At 40.7% G+C, this 22,116-nt stretch overlaps 1 protein-coding gene across 1 annotated transcript in view; it reads right to left on the bottom strand.

The window, feature by feature from the left end:
- The window catches only part of ERCC6L2 (ERCC excision repair 6 like 2), a 147,465-nt gene that overhangs the window by 25,205 nt on the left and 100,144 nt on the right, over positions 1–22,116 (bottom strand). Inside the window, exon 18 of the mRNA XM_075828821.1 lies at positions 9,723–9,877. Within this exon, the coding sequence (XP_075684936.1) occupies positions 9,723–9,877 (155 nt within the window). The remainder of the gene's footprint in view (positions 1–9,722; positions 9,878–22,116) is intronic.

The following is a 22,116-nucleotide window of genomic DNA, read 5'->3' as shown; positions in this document are numbered from 1 at the left end:
TTATTATTTTTTTACGGTGTTCACCGTGCGGGTTAAATAATGTCATAGATTTATAGTCGGGGTCGTTACGGACGCGGCGATACCAAATATGCGTAACTTTTTTACTTTATTTTGTTTTTTTAATAGTAAAGCAGTTTGTAAGGGGAAAAAGTGGGTTTTTCATTTTTTTTCAATTTTTTTTTTAAATTAACTTTATTCAACTTTTTTACTAGTCCCACTAGGGGACTTTAATATGCGATTCTCCGATCGCTATTATAATACACTGCAATACTTCTGTATTGCAGTGTATTACTGCCTGTCCGTTTAAAACGGACAGGCATCTGCTAGGTCATGCCTCCGGCATGATCTAGCAGGCATTCGCTCCAGGTAGACCTGGGGGCCTTTATTAGGCCCCCGGCTGCCATTAGAGAAACAGACACTCGGCGATCTTAATCGCCGGGTGTCGGTGGGATGAGTGGGATCTGAGGGGTTAAACGGGTGAGATCGATACTAATATCGATCTCACACGGCAGAGCAGGGACGCTCCCAGCCCTCAGCTGCCTCTGGTAGCTGAGAGCAGGGAGATTTGACGCTCCCTGCTCTGTTTACTTTATCCTGATGCAGTGCCGTAAAAAGGCATAAGCATCAGAATAAAGCCCGTTAGTGGCCGCCGTTAAAAGGCGTATTGGCGGTCACTAACGGGTTAATGTAAATGCTTTCTTTATTTTACAAATAATATTGTTTATTTAGGCTGTGCTTACATCAGCTTTGCCCTTCCATTGAGTGGTTCCGTCTGAGATTTCCATTGGGTTAACCCCTCAACGGAAAGATAAAAAGGAAACCTTAGGTTCCGTTTGCATCACCATTAATCTCATGATGACGGAAACGTTGCTCAAGGTTTCCGTTTGTCACCAATGTGACAGGGAACCGTTGTTTTGACAGAATCAATAGCGCAGTCAACTGCACTATTGATTCGGTCACAAACAAGGAAACCCTGCAACAATGGTGACAAACGGAAACCTTTAGCAACGTTTCCGTCACCATTGAGATCAATGGTGATGGAAACAGAACCTAAGGTTTCCGTTTGCCTTTCCGTTGAGGGGTTAACCCGACGGAAACCCTCAACGGAAGGTCAACGCTGATGTGAACAGGCCCTTATAATTTGGTGACCAAAGAATATAATTTGGTGACAAACAAAATATAATTTGGCTCCTAAATTTTTTAGATTTAGGAGCCAAAGTGATTTTACATTTTTTTGAGCCTTGAGCCCTGAGTGGAAAAAATTACTAGGTGTTTCCTAGTGGCAATCTGTGCTAAAGGTATGCCTATGAATAAACTGTAGCAATTCCAATAGTAAACAGCAGAATTATGAATGTAGCTCTAGGCTACAATACAAGATGTAACTCTGGACAAGTGGAATATAAGAAATGATGGCATTCATATGTCCTAATATGGAAAGGGATTGTCTTCCTGAGAGAAACCCTCCAATATTAACCCCTTACGTCATAGCCGGGGGGAGGAGTATGAAGCGGGCTCATGGGCATAGTCCATTCCACACACCGCAGGTGTCAGTTGTGTATTACAGCTGACATCTCATTAACGTCCGTGATCGGAGTTTAACCACTTAGATGACGCGGTCAATGGAGACAGCTGCATCTAAGACGTTAGACAGGGGGAGGGGGCAAAAAAATATTGCCCAAAAAAACTCCAACTCCTCGTCTTGCAAAAAAAAACAACAGCTGTCATACGGCTAGGTCAACAGAAAAATAAAAAAATGTATGGCTCTTGTAAGTAGGGGAAGAGAAAGCGAAAATGAAAAAAAACAAAACAGAAATGGCGAGTTAAAGGGGTTCTTTTCTTTAGACATTTCTACTTGACAAAAAGTAGATCGCAAAGTATCACCTTGCTGGGACTTAGCTGTAGTCTGTGGGGAAACCTGGCAGTAAGTGTTCAATTTCACTGCTTCGCCACCACAGGGGAAATTAAGCATTACACAGTGATCAGTCACATAGTTGGGGTTGTCTGTGTAATGCAGGACAGGGCAGGTCCTCCAGAGAGACAGAGACTGAGACATGCTCTTTGTAACCGCTCTACAATCTGGCCAAGAAATAAAGAACCCGAAGAGATGAGCCCTCTATTAAATCAGAAATCTCTAATAGGGTGTATGGAAATGAGTTTTCTAAACTAGACAACCCCCTTAATGGGATGTTAATGTGATTTTTTTCTTAGATTTACTATTCTTTATTATTGTATTTAATTGCAGTAAATCCATTTGTCACATTATATATAAAGAATGTTTATGTTCAATAACTGCTTGCACAATAGAAAAACAGACAAAAGCAGTGAAAAATGATTTACAGACAACATGATGACTGTAGAGCACTGCCGAATAACATAACCTTTAAATATACAGTACTTACTAGTGCCCAGCATATATAATGATGACAGCAAGCTTAGTGCTTTCATTTACACCAAACTGCAATAACATAAAGAGGGGTTTACTAATAATCCAGCTTTTACTACAAAGCATCCTGTTATACGTCTGTCATACACCAGAGAAGGAGCCAAGTGTCTGTCATCCAGTTTGAAGGATTAAGATCTTCTTTTATAGTGATACTTGTACCAATTTATAAAAAGTATAGATATGGTTTCTTAGTGCTGATTTCTCTCTATACTTTGGCTTGAGCACTTACCACAGAGGTTGCGTATGACAGCTGGTAGGAAACCGAGAGGACGGCAACCTTCCCCCATTTCAGTCACCACATTTTAGTTGCCATAGTGATTAATCCTGAATTGAATGTCTGTCTTTGTACATTTCTTTTCAGCAAAACTTTATGTAAACTTAAACGAAAATCCCGCATCTGATTGAAAAAACTTGTATATAACTGGCGGGTATAGTTCTGAGACTGTAACCAATAGACCTTGTATATTTGAGTAGTAATGTAATGCTAACTCAGGATAAATTCTTTTTTCATAAAGTTTTTCTAGCTCATAGCTAATTATTCTGTGAAAATTAGTTCCAGCAACTCATTCTGATATTTTCTGAAATAAAAATATTTTTTGTCTGGGAGAGGGTTCCTGTAACATTATATTTCCAATGTGAATCTTTCAAGAGTTTGAAAGAAGATCTACTTCTGTTTTGTCTCGATCATTATGACCATAGTTTATATATTGATATACATTTATGCAGAGTTTGTACACAGAATATGATTACAATCTTCCCGGCTCCAAATTTTGGTAACAAATATATACCATGCAACGCAATACTAACCTAATTCAGTAATACTGCTTGCTTAGTGTTATCAAATTGTATACACTAACCAAAAATAATGCCACCTTTATAAATCACTGGATATCTACCAATACTGTTCACCTACATATACTTTGAAAAAATTATTGTGAACTGAATTTAGACATTTTCTAAATATATACAGTAATGTGGCAAATGTTTTAGGCAGTTGTGGAAAAATGCTGCAAAGTAAGAATGGTTTAAAAAATAGAAGCGTTAATAGTTTTTTTTGTGAATTAACAAAATACGAAGTGACTATACAGGGGATATATCTAAAATCAAATCAATATTTGGTGTGACCACCCTTTGCCTTCAAAACATCATGAATTCTTCTAGGTACACTTGCACAAAGTCATGGATTTTGTAGGATTATAGTCAGGTGTATGATTAACCAATTATACCAAATAGGTGATAATGATCACGATCATTATTTTCATATGTAGGTTGAAACACAGTCATTAACTGTAACAAACAGCTGTGCTGTTTAGGAGACTTAAAACTGGGTGAGGAACAGCCAAACTCTGCTACAAAGCTGGGGTTGTGGAAGACTGTTTCATGTCACAGGTCCACTAATGAAAGACTGAGCACAGCACAAGACACAACTTAGTTATACTGCATCAGCTAGGTCTCTCCCAGGCAAAGATTTCAAAGCAGACTGGGATTTCAAGATGTGCTGTGCAAGCTCTTTTGAAGAAGCACAAAAATATGGGCAACGTTGAGGACCGTAGACGCAGTGGTCGGCCAAGGTAATTTAGTGCAGCAGATCAAAGACACATAATGCTTACTTCCCTTCAAAATCGGAAGATGTCCAGCAGTGCCATCAGCTCAGAACTGGTAGAAACCAGTGGGACCCAGGTACGCCCATCTACTGTTCAGAGAAGTCTGCAATTGCAGCCAAAAAGTCATACATTCGATGTGGAAAAAGGCCAAGCAACTCAACTACGCATGTGAACATAAAAACTGGGGTGCAGAAAAATGGCAGCAGGTGTTTAAGTATTGTCTTCAGCGCAAAGAACAAGGAGCCCTGAAAATGAGGATACGGCCCCCACAGAGCCCTGATCTCAACATCATCGAGTCTTTCTGGAATGACATGAGGAGGCAAAAGGATTTGAGGAAGCCTACATCCACAGAAGAACTGTGGTTAGTTCTTCAAGATGTTTGGAACAACCTCCCTACCGTGTTCCTTCAAAATCTGTGTGCAGGTGTAGCTAAAATAATTTATACTGTTTTAAAGGCAAAGGGTGGTAACACCAAATATTGATATGATTTAGATCTCTCTTCTGTTCATTCACTTTGCATTTTGTTAGTTGATAAAAAGAAAAACTATTAACACTTTTATTTTTTAAAGCATTCTTACTTTGCAGCAACTTAACTGCATGACTGAGTCATTTTCTGGACATCATTGAGAGAATGTCATAAGAGATTACATTTTCTGGTGGTAGGTTTTCACCAAAGACCACAATTTCACAATAACTCTATTTTATAAAACATATCTTGTTGTTGTTGTTTCGCAACCACTGTTCATATGCCTTATGATTACATAAGGACCTTATAGAGTGGGTCCCTCAGTCAGCTCCCCCTCTGTGAGTAATGGCACAAAGCCGTTATGTAATTGGGGGAGAAAGGGACAATCCCTAGCTGATTGTCGGGCTAGCATCTATTTAAAATAGTGGTGTCTCTGTGAGACAATTACTAATCAATTTATTATGTCATGTATATAATGTTTTCTGTGTTTACCATCTCCATTCCATGGCACACAAATCACTTCCTCTCCTAGTAATCTCTGGATACCCACACAGGCACGGAAAGGAGAAGTTTGAATGGAGCAGCGGTCGAACATGTGCTTTGCCACTCCATATAAAGCCTATGGGACTGACGGAAATAGAGCGATTCTGAGCTGTAATGAATAATAATTATGGAAACTGCAAAGTTAAACTGTCCTGTTCTTAGGATTGGTGGGGTCCCAGCAGCCAGAGCCGCATTGACCAGGGTTTTATGGTACATGCGTTTGACATATTATAAAAAAAAAAGTATTTGGGAAAATGCCTTTAAAGGGGATCTGTCACTAGTTTAGTAATGCCCTATCTCCTAGCTAATCTGATTGACGCGGTCACACTGATAATACTAGTGAAAATTGTGTCCCAAATTGTTTATTATTTTAAAAGTTATGAGCTTTTTCCTAAATATGTAAATGAGCCTTTATTAGACAAGAGGGAGGGAACACCAGCGATTCTCCTGAGGTGGAGCTACCTCACAGCCTCTGACGTTGTCCTATCAGCATGAAGCTGCTTCACACAGTGTGAGAGACTGAGGCTGGAAGGAAGGGGGATCACTTCAAATAGCTATATCTCCGGCTGTGGACCATCTAGAACAGCGGTTCTGGTGGCATATGATAGCTGAGATTCTATGACATACAGTTCTAGCTGTGAGGCAACCAGAGATATCACCAGTGGAAAACAGTCGGGAATGTAAGCTGTATACTATATGATCACGCTGTGTTGCTGGGCAGGGAAGGGGGAGAAGCTGTATGACGATTGGACAGCGTCATACAGAAAACATTGAACCGCCCAGAGTGAAAAGAAAGAGACACCTCCTATTCAGCTATTAAAGTCACATTAGTATATTTAGAAAAATGCTCATAACTTTACAAATAATAAATGTTTTTAAAAAAAACAAATTACACTGTAGTTATCAGCATCATAGCGCCTATTAGATTAGTTAGGAGATAGGGCATTAATAAACTAGTGACATATCCTCCTTAACAAAGGACTTGATACACAGTATACAAGCACCCAGACATGCTACTCCCTTAAAATTGGCTAAATAATCAACTATCTGAATGTACACTATGTATACTATATGTGGACACCTGAACATCATACCTTTATGAGCTTGTCAGACATACTATTACAAAACTATGGGTGTTAATATGCAATTGGGCCCGCTTTTGTGGATATAACAGTCGCCACTCTTCTGGGAAAGCTTTCCACGAGATTTTGGAGGGTGTCTAAGGGAATTTGCACCAATTCAGCCAAAAGATTATTTGAAGTTCTGAGCAATTCACACTCCAATTCATCCCAAAGTCTGTGATAGGGTTGAGGTCAGGACTCTGAGCAGTCCACTCAATTTCCTCCACATCTAACCAAGTTTTTATGGACCTCGCTATGTTCACAAGGGCACAGTCATGCTAGACCAGAAAAGGGCCAAGCTGGTGCCACAAAGTTGGAAACATACAGTTGTCTAAAATGTCTTGGTATGCTGTAGCATTAACATTACCATTCATTGGAAATAAGGGACCTAGCACAAACCCTGAAAAACAACCCCATACCATGGTGCCTCCTCTAGCAAATTTTACTGTAGGCACTATTAATTTTGGTGGCTAGCGTTCTTCTTCTGGCAACCACGAAACCCAGATTCGTCCATCAGATCGAGAAATGTGATAAATCACTCCAGAGAAAACGTTTATACTGCTCTAGTGATGGCATGATTTATACTGTTGCAGCCTATGCTTGGCATTGTGCATGGTGATCTTAGGCTTGTATGCAGCTGCTGGAGCATGGGAACCCATTTCATAAAACTTCTGATGCATAGTTCTTATGCTGCTCACGACACTTCCAGAGGCAGTGTATTAAAAAAACATTAAGGCGGAGCTTGATCAGAGGTACCAAAGATTACAATAGACTCTCGACCATAGCATGCATTGTTGCGGAGTTCCATCGCTGTTTGCGTAATGACCTGAAGCTTTCAAGGACGTACCATTTATTTGTCTTAAAGGGGTTATGTTGGGACCAAAAGTTATTTGCAGTGTACTCCCTGCAGTCACATGACGAAGAGTCGCATCGTCATCAAAGAAGGCTGTGCAACTAGACTTCCGTTCCCCCAGCAGCATTATAAAAATCAATGAAATTCTCAGAATCAGCCCGACGGGGGACTGGAATCTAGATTAGTGAGTGTAATTACATACTGCAGTATAATAATTTTTCGTCCCCACATAACCCCTATAAACCCTTCCTGCCACAGCCATTTTTCGGATTATAAGTTTTGCTTTTTCCTCCCCACCTTCCAAAAGCCATAACTCTTTAGTTTTCCATCGTTAAAGCCGCAAGAGGGATTGTCTTTTTGCGGGACGAGTTGTAGTTTTTCATGGTAGTTTATCCTGTGGATAGTTCATCAGTTGTCCGTGCGTGGACAACCCCTTTAAAGCCATTGCTCTTCAGTACGACCCATACTACTTGCAATGTTTGTCTATGGAGATTACATGGCTGTGCGCTTGATTTTTTGCACCTGTTTGCAATGGGTTTGGATGAAACTCCAGAACGCAATAATTAAGAGTTATTTTCCCCATATAGTGTGTCTCAAACGTTTTGCCACTTTCTAAGGAGCTTATAGCCTACAAATGAAGTGTGATATTTGCAAATGGAAGACCAACCCTTGTATTACAGTGATGCTAAAGAGGGTGAAAAATGCCAACAAACAACATGCATTGTAGGAGAGTTGAAATCTTGCAGCTGTGTCATTATCAGTGTTGAATACATTGCCTTCTTGAACTATGAATATGTCTGAGATGTGGTATATTTGACAAAACATTGATGGCATGAAAATTACCACTCTATAAATAAGTTTTTGGGCTTAATTAATAAAAGATTACAATAAAATTGCAAAAAAAATAATAAAACTACAACCCATCTTTCATGACAGTACTTTGATGAGCTCAAAATAATGCTGCTACAATACTCCAAGTTTAGCTAGCTCCATTTAACCTCTATCGTACATTTTGTATGCTGTCCTTCATAAGAAATAAAAATATGCCACAATCTGAATTTTAGCGGTTGGTTAATAATTACAATTTTCAGTACTGTCTGAACATGGCACGTCAAGAACAAAATGAATTTGAATTAAATCATGTCATAAAAATGCCTAAATTGGGAACAACATAATGCAAGAGCAGCCACATATTTATTAGTGACTAGCTACTGCAAAATCACATTATTGGATTTTTCCACTTAAAACCATTATGTAGAACTTTAGGCTACATTCACACGACAGTAAAAAACAGCCTTCTAACGGCCGTCATACGGCCATTTTCCGAACAATGAGGTTCTATCGGTGTGTTCAAACGGGCTTTTTTTTTTAACGGCCCGTGAATATTGGCTGTCAAAAAATAGGACATGTCCTATTTTTGGCAGTTTTCCCGGTCAGATGGCTCCCATAGAAGTGAATGGATCCGTTTTTAACGGCCGTTTTTTAGGAAACAATCCTTGTAACGGCCGGTAAAAACGGATCGTGGCCGAGGACTCCCTGCACACATCGTTACTTTGAGCACTGAGTCCGGGGAAGCCCTTGACATTACTGTCCATACAGCAATGTCGGGCTTTCAACAATGGAATCTCCGGCCAGAGCATTGCAAGATCTCTGGCCGGCGACTTCAGTCTTGTAGATAGCATCCCTTCATGTGGAATGCTCCCACGTGCCTGAAGATAACACAACTGTAGCTTCCTGTAGGAGCGGAATCCCCGGTGGCCAGACCCCTGCTCTGCCAGGGGATTCCGCTCCTGGAGAAGCCCCCCGGCATCACTATCCATATATGGACAGTGACGTCAAGGGGTTACGCCTGGAGCGGGAATCCCCAGTCCGCTCTGGCAGGGGATTCCACTCTCCTAACGTCACTGTCTATATATGGACAGAGAGGTCAGCGGCTCCGTCTATGAGCAGAATCCCCAGCTCGCTCTGGCAGGGGATTCCGTTCTCCTGACGTCTCTGTCCATATATGGACAGGGATGTCAGGGGCTCCGTCTATGAGCAATCCCCGGCCAGAGGGATTCCGCTCCTACAGTGAGCTACAGTGGCGGGGGGTGCTATATACAAGGGGCGTGCTATCTACAGTGGGGGTGGTGCTATATGGGGATGTGGCACTATCTATAGGGGACACTGTGGCGCTATCTACATGAGCACTATGTGGACACTGGCACTTTATATGTGGGCATTATGTCACTTTATATGAGGGCACTGTGGTACTATGTGGACACTGTGGCACTATCTACATTGGGCACTGTGGCACTATGTGGGCATTATCTACAGTGGGCACTGTGGCACTATCTACAGGGACATTGCAGCACTATCTACATGGGCACTGTGGTGTTTTCAGGGGGTTGGGACAAAAAAAACGGCAAATGAAAGCAATCTTTTTTTTAACGGCCATGAAAAACGGATGGCAAACTGATGACAAATGGCCATTAAAAACGGACAGACTGACTGGAAATGGATGAAAATTTAGAGACACACTGATGCAAAATGGCCATAAAAAACTGACAGTTAATCAGTTTTAATGGCCATTTATTTTTTACTGTCGTGTGAATGTAGCCTTACATCTACAAGAAATACAAATTAATCTCAGATTTAAATAATCATGCATAACATTTTTATAAAAACATTACTTTAACGTAGATTCTCTTACCTCTACTACGCGTGCGGTTATATTGGCGGGAAGCTGGGAAAACTGATTAAATTCAAACACATCTCGTACTGCCCGACGGCTCATGTGATTCTCTGCTTTGCTTGATCCAACCACATTTTGATTTGAATGAATATAGGCAACTTCAGCAACCCCATCTAAGAATATTAAAAATACTTTTATCATCTAAGCACCAAATTTGACACTTTCAGTAAACTGTGCTCAACCAAAGAAATATCTTTTCAATTTGAGGGCAAGTTCATCTGAAAACATCTTCTGATATAAAAGATGTAATTGATGGGGGTCTGTGCCCCAATTGTTAGAATGGAGGAGCCACTTCTCCGTGCAATACCTCTTTGTTCACTGACTGGGGAGTCTCTGGATCTCCAATTCGTAGACAGAAATTACTTTTAGTTTACCATGCCTTTGAGAAAATGTTTTATGAACATCAATATACAGGCCTTTCCTTGCTACTTAAAGAGTACTTGTCACATTGCAAGAGCTTAAAGGAAACCTGTCACCAGCAATTCATCTATTAAACCAGCAATACCTGGTGGCAGTGGGTGAAAAATAATTTATATATAACTCGGACGCTTTTGATGGCATCCGAGTGGCACCCGATAGTCTTCCCGGACCCATTCACTTTAGCGGGTGAATCGGGTCCGTGAAAAATGGTCCGAGTCTCCGATCCGAGGCAAGATAAAACATGTCCTATCTTTCCTCGGATCACTGACGGGACTCGGACGGCACACTCGGTCGTGTGCATGAGGCCTATGGCGCAAAATGTTTGCAAACCGTTATTTAGAGTTGGAGGAGGAGTTTAGGAGAGGGGATAACAGTAATGAACTTTTGATAGAAGCAGCCAGTGAGGGATAAGTAAAGTTCAATAGGTGAAATGCTGGTGACAGGTTCCCTTTAACTCTATAAACACAGCGCTCAAAGAGAAAGTCAAGATGTCCACTGCCACAATGTGCAAATAATCATCTATATTTTTTATCAGATTAACCCCTTAAAAACTAGGACGCACCAGTACGCCCTGTACTGCAGTGCTTTAAAGAAGCTGTCACCACATTATAAGTGCCCTATCTCCTACATAAGGAGATTGCCGCTATAATGTAGGTGACAGCAGTGCTTTTTATTTAAAAAAAACGATCTGTTTTCACCACTTTATTAGCGATTTTAGATTTATGCTAATGAGTTGCTTAAAGCCCAAGTGGGCGTGTTTTTACTTTAGACCAAGTGGGCGTTCTACAGAGGAGTGTATGACGCTGACCAATCAGCGTCATGCACTCCTCTCAATCCATTTACGCAGCGCATAGGGATCCTGCTAGATCCTTATGTGCTGTCTTAGACTAACACATTAACAATACTGAAGTGTTTAGACAGTGAAAAGACATTCCATGGGATGTCTATTCACAATCACTACACTTCGTTACTGTTTCTATGATAGTTACAGCAGAGGAAGCGTAATCTCGTTGTAACCTGTCATTTACAGCGAGATCTCGCGAGATTACGCTTCCTCTGCTGTAACTACCACAGACAGAGTAACGAAGTGCAGAGATTGTGAATAGATATCCCGTGGAATGTCTATTCACTGTCTAAACACTTCAGTATTGTTAATGTGTTAGTATAAGACAGCACATAAAGGATCTAGCGGGATCCCTATGCGCGGAGTAAATGAATGGAGAGGAGTGAATGACGCTGATTGGTCAGCGTCATACACTCCCCTGTAAAACGCCCACTTGGTCTAAAGTAAAAATACGCCCACTTGGGCATTAAGCAACTCATTAGCATAAATCTAAAATCGCTAATAAAGTGGTAAAAATAGATCTTTATTTAACCCCTTCCCGCCATTTCAAGTACAGTTACGTGATGGGAGATGGTGTTTTCCCGCAACTCCACGTAACTGTACGTGAAACAGATGGAGCTGGCTCAGGAGCTGAGCCAGCGACATCACCGCCGGGTGACAGCTGTATGTTACAGCTGGCACCCTGAGGTATCTGCCAGGACCGGAGCTAGCCTCCGATCCGACCGATTAACCCCTCACATGCTGCGTTCAATAGAGATCGCAGTATGTGAGGAGTTTATAGCCACCGGCACCCCAGCAACGTGATCGCTGGGTTGCCGGTGGCTGCAAAGGCGATCGGAGGGCTAATACTTACCTCCCGGTCTGCCAGTAAGGGAATCCTATGCCCCGTCGTCGGCGGGGCCCAGGAGGCTTCCGGTACCATCGGCAAGATGGCGCCGGCTCAGCTTCTGGCTGAGAAGCTGAGCCAGCGTCATCAGCAGTGGGTGTCCGTTGTATGTTACAGCGGACACCCCGATCTATCGGCAGGAACCGGAGCTAGCTCCGATTCTTGCCATTAACCCCTTCAATGCAGCGATTCAATGCAATAGCTGCATCAAAGTGGTTTGCATGAAATCGGCAGCCCTGCCATGCGATGGCAAGGCTGGCGACTGTTACTATGGCAACAGGATGCCTAACAATGGCTTCCTATCTGCCATTACGGAAGCCGATTAGGACCCGCCCGGAGGCGGAGCCTGATCGGCTTGCGGTCAGTGAACAACTGACAATACTAATACATTGCACTACATAGGTAGTGCAATGTATTAGAACATCAAACAAACAGTTGGACCTTCAAGTCCCCTAGTGGGACTAAAGAAAAGTGTAAAAAAAGTAAAAATAAAAGTTGTAAAAAATACAATAAAAGTTTCAAATAATAACACAAAACACAATCGCACTTTAGCCCTTATCAAGTCATTTATTATTGAAAAAAATAATAAAGCCATACATATTTGGAATCGCTGCGACCGTAACGACCTTAACTATAAAAATATTATGTTATTTATCCCGCACAGTGAATGCCGTAAAAAACAACTAAAAAATACTGACATAATTGCTATTTTTTGGTCACTTTGTCTTCCAAAAATTGAAATAAAAAGTGATCAAAAAGTCGCATGCACCCAAAAATGGTGTCTATAAAAACTATAACTCGTCTCGCTAAAAACAAACCCTCATACAGCTCAGTCGACGAAAAAATTAAAACCGTTATGGCTTTCACACCTTGGTGACAGAAAAAATCCATTCTCTTTACAAACGTTATTTTATTGTGCAAGAAGTTGTAAAACATAAAAAGTGCTATAAATGAGGTATCACCGGAATCTGACTGACCCGCAGAATAAAAGGTAACATGTAATTTATAAGGCGTGGTGAACGCTGTATAAAAATAATTTAAAAAATATGCCAGAATTGCTGTTTTTTGGTCACCTAGCCTCCCAAAAAGGATAACAAGCGATCAAAAAGTCACATGTACCCCAAAATGGTACCAATAAAAACTACAGCTCGTCCTGCAAAAAAAAAACAGCCGTCATACCACTACGTCTATGAAAAAATAAAATTAGTTAAGGCTTCAATAAGCCAGGAAATAAAAATACTCAGTTGTGCCGGCCCGAGGTGAACGTTTCTTCTGTTTCAAGTGGCGAATTATCAAGGCCCCTAAAATTAGGGAACCAGGAAGGGGAAGGCCCAAACATATCTGCTGGAAGGGTGCCCGTATTATACCAGGACAACACTTCCCAGCAAAATTCCTCAAACTGCAAAGATCCAGAGTGTGGACCAAAAGGGGAATAAGTAAAGACCATTTATTAGTGCGACACCGGCCTGTGCAAAAAGGACAGTGTCACAGCGTAACAAATATCTATGGATCATTTTATTGCTTTTTTTTACCCCATTATTATACCACCTGACTATGCCCCTTATATACTCAGCCCAGCTTACATGTACCCCCACATTATAAACGGAAACAGTAAGACTCCAAACAAAACTACAACAAGCAAAATCAACGCTCCAAAAGCCAAATGGCGCTACCTCCCTTCTGAACCCTACAGTGTGCCCAAACAGCAGTTTACTTCCAAATATATGGCATCGGCATACCCAGGAGAACCCTTTTAACAATTTTTGGGGTGTGTGTCTCCAGTGGCACAAGCTGGGCGCCACATATTGGCATATCTATGGAAAAAATCCCATTTTCACTCTGCAACATCGAGTGCACACCAATTTCTGCCAATCACCTGTGGGGTTAATATGCACACTACACCCCTAGGTGAATACCTTGAGGGGTGTAGTTTCCAAAATGGGGTCACTTCTGGGGGGATCCACTGTTTTGGTCCCACAGGGACTTAGCAAATGCGACATAGCGCCCAGAAACCAATCCAGCAAAATCTGTACTCCAAAAGCCAAATGGCGCTCCTTCCATTCGGAGCCCTACTCTGTGCCCATACAGCAGTTTATGACCACATATGTGGTATTGCCGTATACAGCAGAAGTTGCTTTACAAGTGTTGGGGTGCTTTTTTTCATTTATTTGTTGATAAAATGAAACATTTTCAGCTAAAACTACGTCTTATTGAAGAAAAAGGATTTTTTTTATTTTCACTGCCCAATTCTAATAAAATCTATGAAACATCCGTGGGGTCAAAATGCTCACTACACCCCTAGATGAATTCCTCAAGGGGTGTAGTTTTGTGAATCGAGTCACTTTTGGGGAGTTTCCACTGTACTGATACCTTAGGAGCTTTGCAAAAGTGACATGGTGTCAAGAAACCAATCCAGAAAAATCTGTGCTCCAAAAGCCAAATGGCTCTCCTTCTCTTCTGATCCTTGCCGTGTGCACAAACAGCAGTTTATGACCACAAAAGGGATATTCCTGTACTCCAGAGAAGTTGCTTAACAAATGTTGTGGTTCTTTTATTCCTTTATTTGTTGAGAAAATGAAAAATTTTGAGCTAAAGCTACGTCTTATTGGAAAAAAATGATTTTTTTTATCTTCACTGCCCAATTCGAATAAAATCTATGAAACCCCTGTGGGTTCAAAATGCTAACTACACCCCTAGATGGATTCTTCAAGGGGTGTAGTTTCCTAAATGGAGTAATTTTTTTGGTGAATTCACTGTTTTGGTCCCTTAGGGGCTTTGCAAATGCGACGTGGTCTCCGCAAACCATTCCTGCTAAATTTGAGCTCCAAAAGCCAAATGGCGCTCTTTCCCTTCTAAGCCCTTCTCTGCCGTGTGTCCAAACAGCCTTTTATGACCACATGCGGGGTCTTGTTTTACTCGGGAGAAATTGCTTTACAAAAGTAGTGGTGCATTTTCTCCTTTTAGTCCTTGCGGAAATTAGAAAAAATTAGCTAAACCTACATTTTCTATGAAAGAATGTAGATTTTCATTTTCACGGCCTACTTCCAATAATTTCTGCAAAAAACCTGCGGGGTCAAAATGCTCACTATACACCTAGATAATTTCCTCAAGGGGTATAGTTTCCAAAATGCGGTCACTTTTGGGGGATTTCCACTGTTTTGGCGCCGCAAGAGCCTTTCAGACCCGACATGGTACCTAAAAAATTTTCTAATAAAAAGGAGGCCCCAAAATCCTCTAGGTGTTCCTTTGTTTCTGAGGCCGGTGCTTCAGTCAATAAGTGCACTAGGGCCACATGTGGGGTATTTCTAAAAACTGCAGAATCTGGGCAATAGATATTGAGTTGCGTTTCTCTGGTAAAACTTTCTGTGTTACAAAAAAAATAGATGAAAAATGAATTTCTGATAGAAAAAAAAAGAAATTTGAAAATTTCACATCTACTTTGCCTTAATTCCTGTGAAACATCTAAAGGGTTAAGAAACTTTCTAAATGCTGTTTTGAATACTTTGAGGGGTGAAGTTTTTAAAATGGGGTGACTTAGAGGGTTTCTAATATATAAGGCCCTAAAATCCACTTCACAACTGAACTGGTCCCTGTAAAAATAGCCTTTTGCAATTTTCTTGAAAATGTGAGAAATTGCTGCTAAAGTTCTAAGCCTTGTGATGTCATAGAAAAATAAAAGGATGTTCTAAAAACAAAGCCAATCTAAAGTAGACATATGGGTGATGTTAATTAGCAACAATGCAAAAAAGATGCAATGCAGAAATAAACCAATCAAGCAGTCTCCAGGTACACAGACAGGTACACAGACATATACAGTGAAGTAAATATTTGATCCCTTGCTGATTTTGTAAGTTTGCCCACGGTCAAAGACATGAACAGTCTAGAATTTTTAGGCTAGGTTAATTTTACCAGTGAGAGATTATATAAAAAAAAAACAAACAGAAAATCATATTGTCAAAATTATATATATTTATTTGCATTGTGCACAGAGAAATAAGTTTTTGATCCCTTTGGCAAACAAGACTTAATACTTGGTGGCAAAACCCTTGTTGGCAAGCACAGCAGTCAGACGGTTTTTGTAGTTGATGATGAGGTTTGCACACATGTTAGATGGAATTTTGGCCCACTCCTCTTTGCAGATCATCTGTAAATCATTAAGATTTCGAGGCTGTCGCTTGGCAACTCGGATCTTCAGCTCCCTCCATAAGTTTTCGATGGGATTAAGGTCTGGAGACTGGCTAGGCCACTCCATGACCTTAATGTGCTTCTTTTTGAGCCACTCCTTTGTTTGCCTTGGCTGTATGTTTCGGGTCATTGTCGTGCTGGAAGACCCAGCCATGAGCCATTTTTAATGTCCTGGTGGAGGTTGTCACTCAGGATTTGACGGTACATGGCTCCATCCATTCTCCCATTGATGCGGTGAAGTAGTCCTGTGCCCTTAGCAGAGAAACACACCCAAAACATAATGTTTCCACCTCCATGCTTGACAGTGGGGACGGTGTTCTTTGGGTCATAGGCAGCATTTCTCTTCCTCCAAACACGGCGAGTTGAGTTAATGCCAAAGAGCTCAATTTTTGTCTCATCTGACCACAGCACCTTCTCCCAATCACTCTCAGAATCATCCAGATGTTCATTTGCAAACTTCAGATGGGTCTGTACATGTGCCTTCTTGAGCAGGGGGACCTTGCGGGCACTGCAGGATTTTAATCCATTACGGCGTAATGTGTTACCAATGGTTTTCTTGGTGACTGTGGTCCCAGCTGCCTTGAGATCATTAACAAGTTCCCCCTGTGTAGTTTTCGGCTGAGCTCTCACCTTCCTCAGGATCAAGGATACCCCACGAGGTGAGATTTTGCATGGAGCCCCAGAACGATGTTGATTAACAGTCATTTTGTATGTCTCCCATTTTCTTACTATTGCACCAACAGTTGTCTCCTTCTCACCCAGCATCTTACTTATGGTTTTGTAGCCCATTCCAGCCTTGTGCAGGTCTATGATCTTGTCCCTGACATCCTTAGAAAGCTCTTTGGTTTTGCCCATATTGTAGAGGTTAGTGTCAGACTGATTAATTGGGTCTGTGGACAGGAGTCTTTTATACAGGTGACCATGTAAGACAGCTGTCTTTAATGCAGGCACCACGTTGATTTGGATCGTGTAACTGGTCTTGAGGAGGCTGAACTCTTAATGGTTGGTAGGGGATCAAATACTTATTTCTCTGTGCACAATGCAAATAAATATATAGAATTTTGACTATGTTATTTTCAGTTTTTTTTTTTTTATATAATCTATCTTCCACAGGTAAAATTAACCTAGCCTAAAATATGTAGACTGTTCATGTCTTTGACAGTGGGCAAACTTACAAAATCAGCAAGGGATCAAATACTTATTTCCTTCACTGTACATATAAATTTAGAAAAATGCTAATTTTTGCAATTTTTCGCTACATTTTGGTGTTTTTCACAATTAAATACTTAATGTATCGAGCAAAATTTGCAAGTAACATAAAGTCCAATGTGTCACAAGAAAACAATCTCAGAATCGCTTGGATAGGTAAAAGCATTCCGAAGTTATTACCACATAAAGTGAAACATGTCAGATTTGAAAAAATTGGCTGTGTCCTGAAGGCCAAAACAGGCTGTGTCCTTAAGGGGTTAAATAAAAAGCATTACTGTCACCTACATTATAGCGCCGATCTCCTTATGTAGGAGATAGGGCACTTATAATGTGGTGACAGAGCCTCTTTAAGGCACCGGGACGTACTGGTGCATCCTGCCTAACAACGGTCACCCTGTCAAAGGACAAGGTGACAGAACTGTGCCATCAACTGTTTATGACAGATGATTGGCACAGTAAGACGGTAGGGGACCAATCACAGCGGTCTTCCGCCGGTGATCGCTCAGTCACAGAAGACTGACCAATCACAGCTCCTTGACAACGTAATTGTATGTGATGGAGCTAGCTCAGAAGCTGGGCCAGCACCATCACCGCCAGGTGTTGGCTGTATATTACAGCAGACACCCCACTGTAACTGCAAGGACTGGAGCTAGCCGATTAACCCCAAATATGCATCGATCAAAAACGATCGCTGCATCTAGGTGGTTTCTAGCCTGTCGGCAGCCCTGACACGTAGCCTCGGAGATGCCGTTGGTTGCTATCAGATGTTGTGACAGCTGATATCCTGCTCTAACGGCCAGGACCGGAGCTAGGCTGCATCTAGGATTGCTGCATCTAGGTGGTTAGAACGCACCCGATGGTTCCTATGGCAACCAGAGGCCTTACAATCGCCAGCTAGTACGGTAGTTTATTAGGCCCCGCCGGGAGGCAAAGCCTAATAGGCTTGCTGTCAGTGAATAGCTGGCAACTCTAATACACTGCACTATGTAGGTAGTGCAGTGTATTAGAACAGCAATCAGGGCTTCATGCCTTCAAGTCCCCTAGTGGGACAAAAAAAAAAGTTAATAAAAATGTTGTAAAAAAATAAGTTTCAAGTTAAAAAAAAACAATAACCGCCTCTTTTCCCATAATAAGTATTTTATTATAGGAAAAGGCGGAAAACATTAAAAAAGTACACATTTGTGGTATCACCGCGTCCGTAATGACCCAAACTATAAAAATATCACGCTATTTTGCCCGCATGGTCAACACCGCAAAAATATTAAATAAACTATTTTATAATTGCTGTTTTTTGGTCACTACCTCTCTCAAAACAGAATTTAAAAAAAAAGTGATCTAAAAGTTGCAAAATTATACCATTAAAAACTACAGCCTGTCCTGCAAAAAAAAAAAGCCCTCCTACAACTTTTTTGATGGAAAAATACAAAAGTTCTGGCTCTCAGAATATGGTGACACAAAAAATAAATTATTTGAAACAAAAGTGATTTTATTGTGCAGACGCTGCAATCCACAGAAAAAAACAACAATATATATATTTATATATATATATATTTATATATATATATACACACTACCGTTCAAAAGTTTGTGGTCACCCAGACAATTTTGTGTTTTCCATGAAAACTCACACTTCTATTTATCAAATGAGTTGCAAAAGGACTAGAAATATAGTCAAGACATTGACAAGGTTAGAAATAATGATTTTTATTTGAAATGGCATTCTAGCTGTTAATTTGGTGAGGTAATCGGGAGAAATTTCACTCCATGCTTCCAGAAGCCCCTCCCACAAGTTGGATTGAGTTGATGGGCACTTCTTGCGTACCATACGGTCAAGCTGCTCCCACAACAGCTCTATGGGGTTGAGATCTGGTGACTGCGCTGGCCACTCCATTACAGATAGAATACCAGCTGCCTGCTTCTTCCCTAAATAGTTCTTGCATAATTTGGAGGTGTGCTTTGGGTCATTGTCCTGTTGTAGGATGAAATTGGCTCCAATCAAGCGCTGTCCACAGGGTATGGCATGGCATTGCATGGAGTGATAGCCTTCCTTATTCAAAATCCCTTTTACCTTGTACAAATCTCCCACTTTACCAGCACCAAAGCAACCCCAGACCATCACATTACCTCCACCATGCTTGACAGATGGCGTCAGGCACTCTTCCAGCATCTTTTCAGTTGTTCTGCGTCTCACAAATGTTCTTCTGTGTGATCCAAACACCTCAAACGTCGATTCGTCTGTCCATAACACTTTTTTCCAATCTTCCTCTGTCCAATGTCTGTGTGCTTTTGCCCATATTAATCTTTTCCTTTTATTAGCCAGTCTCAGATATGGCTTTTTCTTTGCCACTCTGCCCTGAAGGCCAGCATCCCGGAGTCGCCTCTTCACTGTAGACATTGACCCTGGCGTTTTGCGGGTACTATTTAATGAAGCTGCCAGTTGAGGACCTGTGAGGCGTCTATTTCTCAAACTAGAGACTCTAATGTACTTGTCTTGTTGCTCAGTTGTGCAGCGGGGCCTCCCACTTCTCTTTCTACTCTGGTTAGAGCCTGTTTGTGCTGTCCTCTGAAGGGAGTAGTACACACCGTTGTAGGAAATCTTCAGTTTCTTGGCAATTTCTCGCATGGAATAGCCTTCATTTCTAAGAACAAGAATAGACTGTCGAGTTTCACATGAAAGCTCTCTTTTTCTAGCCATTTTGAGAGTTTAATCGAACCCACAAACGTAATGCTCCAGATTCTCAACTAGCTGAAAGGAAGGTCAGTTTTATAGCTCCTCTAAACAGCAAAACTGTTTACAGCGGTGCTAACTTAATTGCACAAGGATTTTCAAGTGTTTTCTAATCATCCATTAGCCTTCTAACACAGTTAGCAAACACAATGTACCATTAGAACACTGGAGTGATGGTTGCTTGAAATGGGCATCTATACACCTATGTAGATATTGCATTAAAAACCAGACGTTTGCAGCTAGAATAGTCATTTAGCACATTAACAATGTATAGAGTGTATTTCTGATTAATTTAATGTTATCTTCATTGAAAAAAAACTGTGCTTTTCTTTAAAAAATAAGGAAATTTCTAAGTGACCCTAAACTTTAGAACGGTAGTGTATATATATATATATATATATATATATATATATATATATGGTATTGCCATGATCGTAACGACCTGCAGAATAAAGTAAATTGTAATTTATAGTGAACGCCTTAAAAAAAAAACAATAAAAAAAGTTAGCAGAATTGCATGTTTTTGGTCACCTTGCTCGCCAAAAAATTAAATAAAAAGTGATCAAAAAAATTGCATGTGCCCCAAAATGGTACCAATGAAAACAACAGCTTGTACCGCTGTTCTGGCTCTCAGAATATGGGGATGTAAAATGTGCAGAGTGTTCCAAGAGCGGATAAGATCAGGCACCACTTATCAGTGCGAAACTGGCCACATATCTATGAATTATTATTTATTTACCGCATTATTATACCCTCTTATTATGCCCTGATGTACTCCGCACAGATTACATCTTTCTTGAGGGGTGTAGTTTCCAAAATGGGGTCACTTTTGGGGGTATTCTACTGTTTTGGCACCACAAGACCTCTTCAAACCTGACATGGTGCCTAAAATATATTCTAAAAAAGGCGGCCCCAAAATCCTCTAGGTGCTCTTTTGCTTCTGAGGCCTGTTTCTCACTCCATTAGGACACTAGGACCACATGTGGGATATTTCTAAAAACTGCAGAATCTGGGCAATAAATATTGAGTTGCGTTTCTCTGTTAAAACCTTCTGCATTGCAGAAAATGTATTACAAATGAATCTTGGCAAAAAAAATTGAAATTATAAATTTCACCTCTGCTTTGCTGTAATTCCTGTGAAACGCCTAAGGGGTTAAGAGACTTTCTGAATGCTGTTTTGAATACTTTGAGGGTGCAGCTTTTAAAATGGGGCGATTTATGGGGACTTTCTAATATATAAGGCCCTCAAAGCCACTTCAGAACTGAACTGGTCTCTGAAAAAATGGCCTTTTGAAATTTTCTTGAAAATGTGAGAAATTGCTGCTAAAGTTATAAGCCTTGTAACGTCCTAGAAAAATAAAAGGACCTTTAAAAAACGATGCCAACATAAAGTAGACATATGGTAAAGGTTAACTAGTAACTAATTTGTGTGGTATTATTATCTGTCTTACAAGCAAATACATAAAAATTTAGAAAAATGCTAATTTTTGCTAATTTTCTCTGAATTTTGGTGTTTTTCACAAACAAACACTGGATATATCAACCAAATTGTACCACTAACATAAAGTACAATGTGTCACCAGAAAACACGTTCAGAATCGCTTGCATACATAAAAGCATTCCAAAATTATTACCACATAAAGTGACACGTCAGATTTGAAAAAATTGTCTGTGTCTTTAAGGCCAAAACAGGCTGTGTCCTTAAGGGGTTAAAGAGCACCTATCAGTTCTGAGAAAAACAAAAAAGTCACGGTAGATTAAATGATAAGAATTCATATTTTTATCTTTAGCAGAACAGCAGATTTCCCTATAAGGACATAGTTTCTACTCTCGTTTCAGCAAAGGGAAATCCAATTCTCATAAGATTCTCTTCTCAGGAAGGTACCATCTGTAAAGGGGGAGGAGCTGATTCTATACAGCATCTGAATGGTAACGTGGAGCCTTGTGCTCAGATCTGGCCAGGATTAGTGGTGGTCGCATCTGTTTCACCATTATGTAGATTTGCTGATCTATAGAATACTATGGGAGAATAGATTGCGCTATTTTTCTAAAAAATAACTTTGCCAAATGAGAATCTCAA

This window comes from Rhinoderma darwinii, chromosome 1, assembly GCF_050947455.1.
Source record: "Rhinoderma darwinii isolate aRhiDar2 chromosome 1, aRhiDar2.hap1, whole genome shotgun sequence".
NCBI lineage: Eukaryota > Metazoa > Chordata > Amphibia > Anura > Rhinodermatidae > Rhinoderma > Rhinoderma darwinii.
This window is presented reverse-complemented; position numbering and strand designations above follow the sequence as displayed.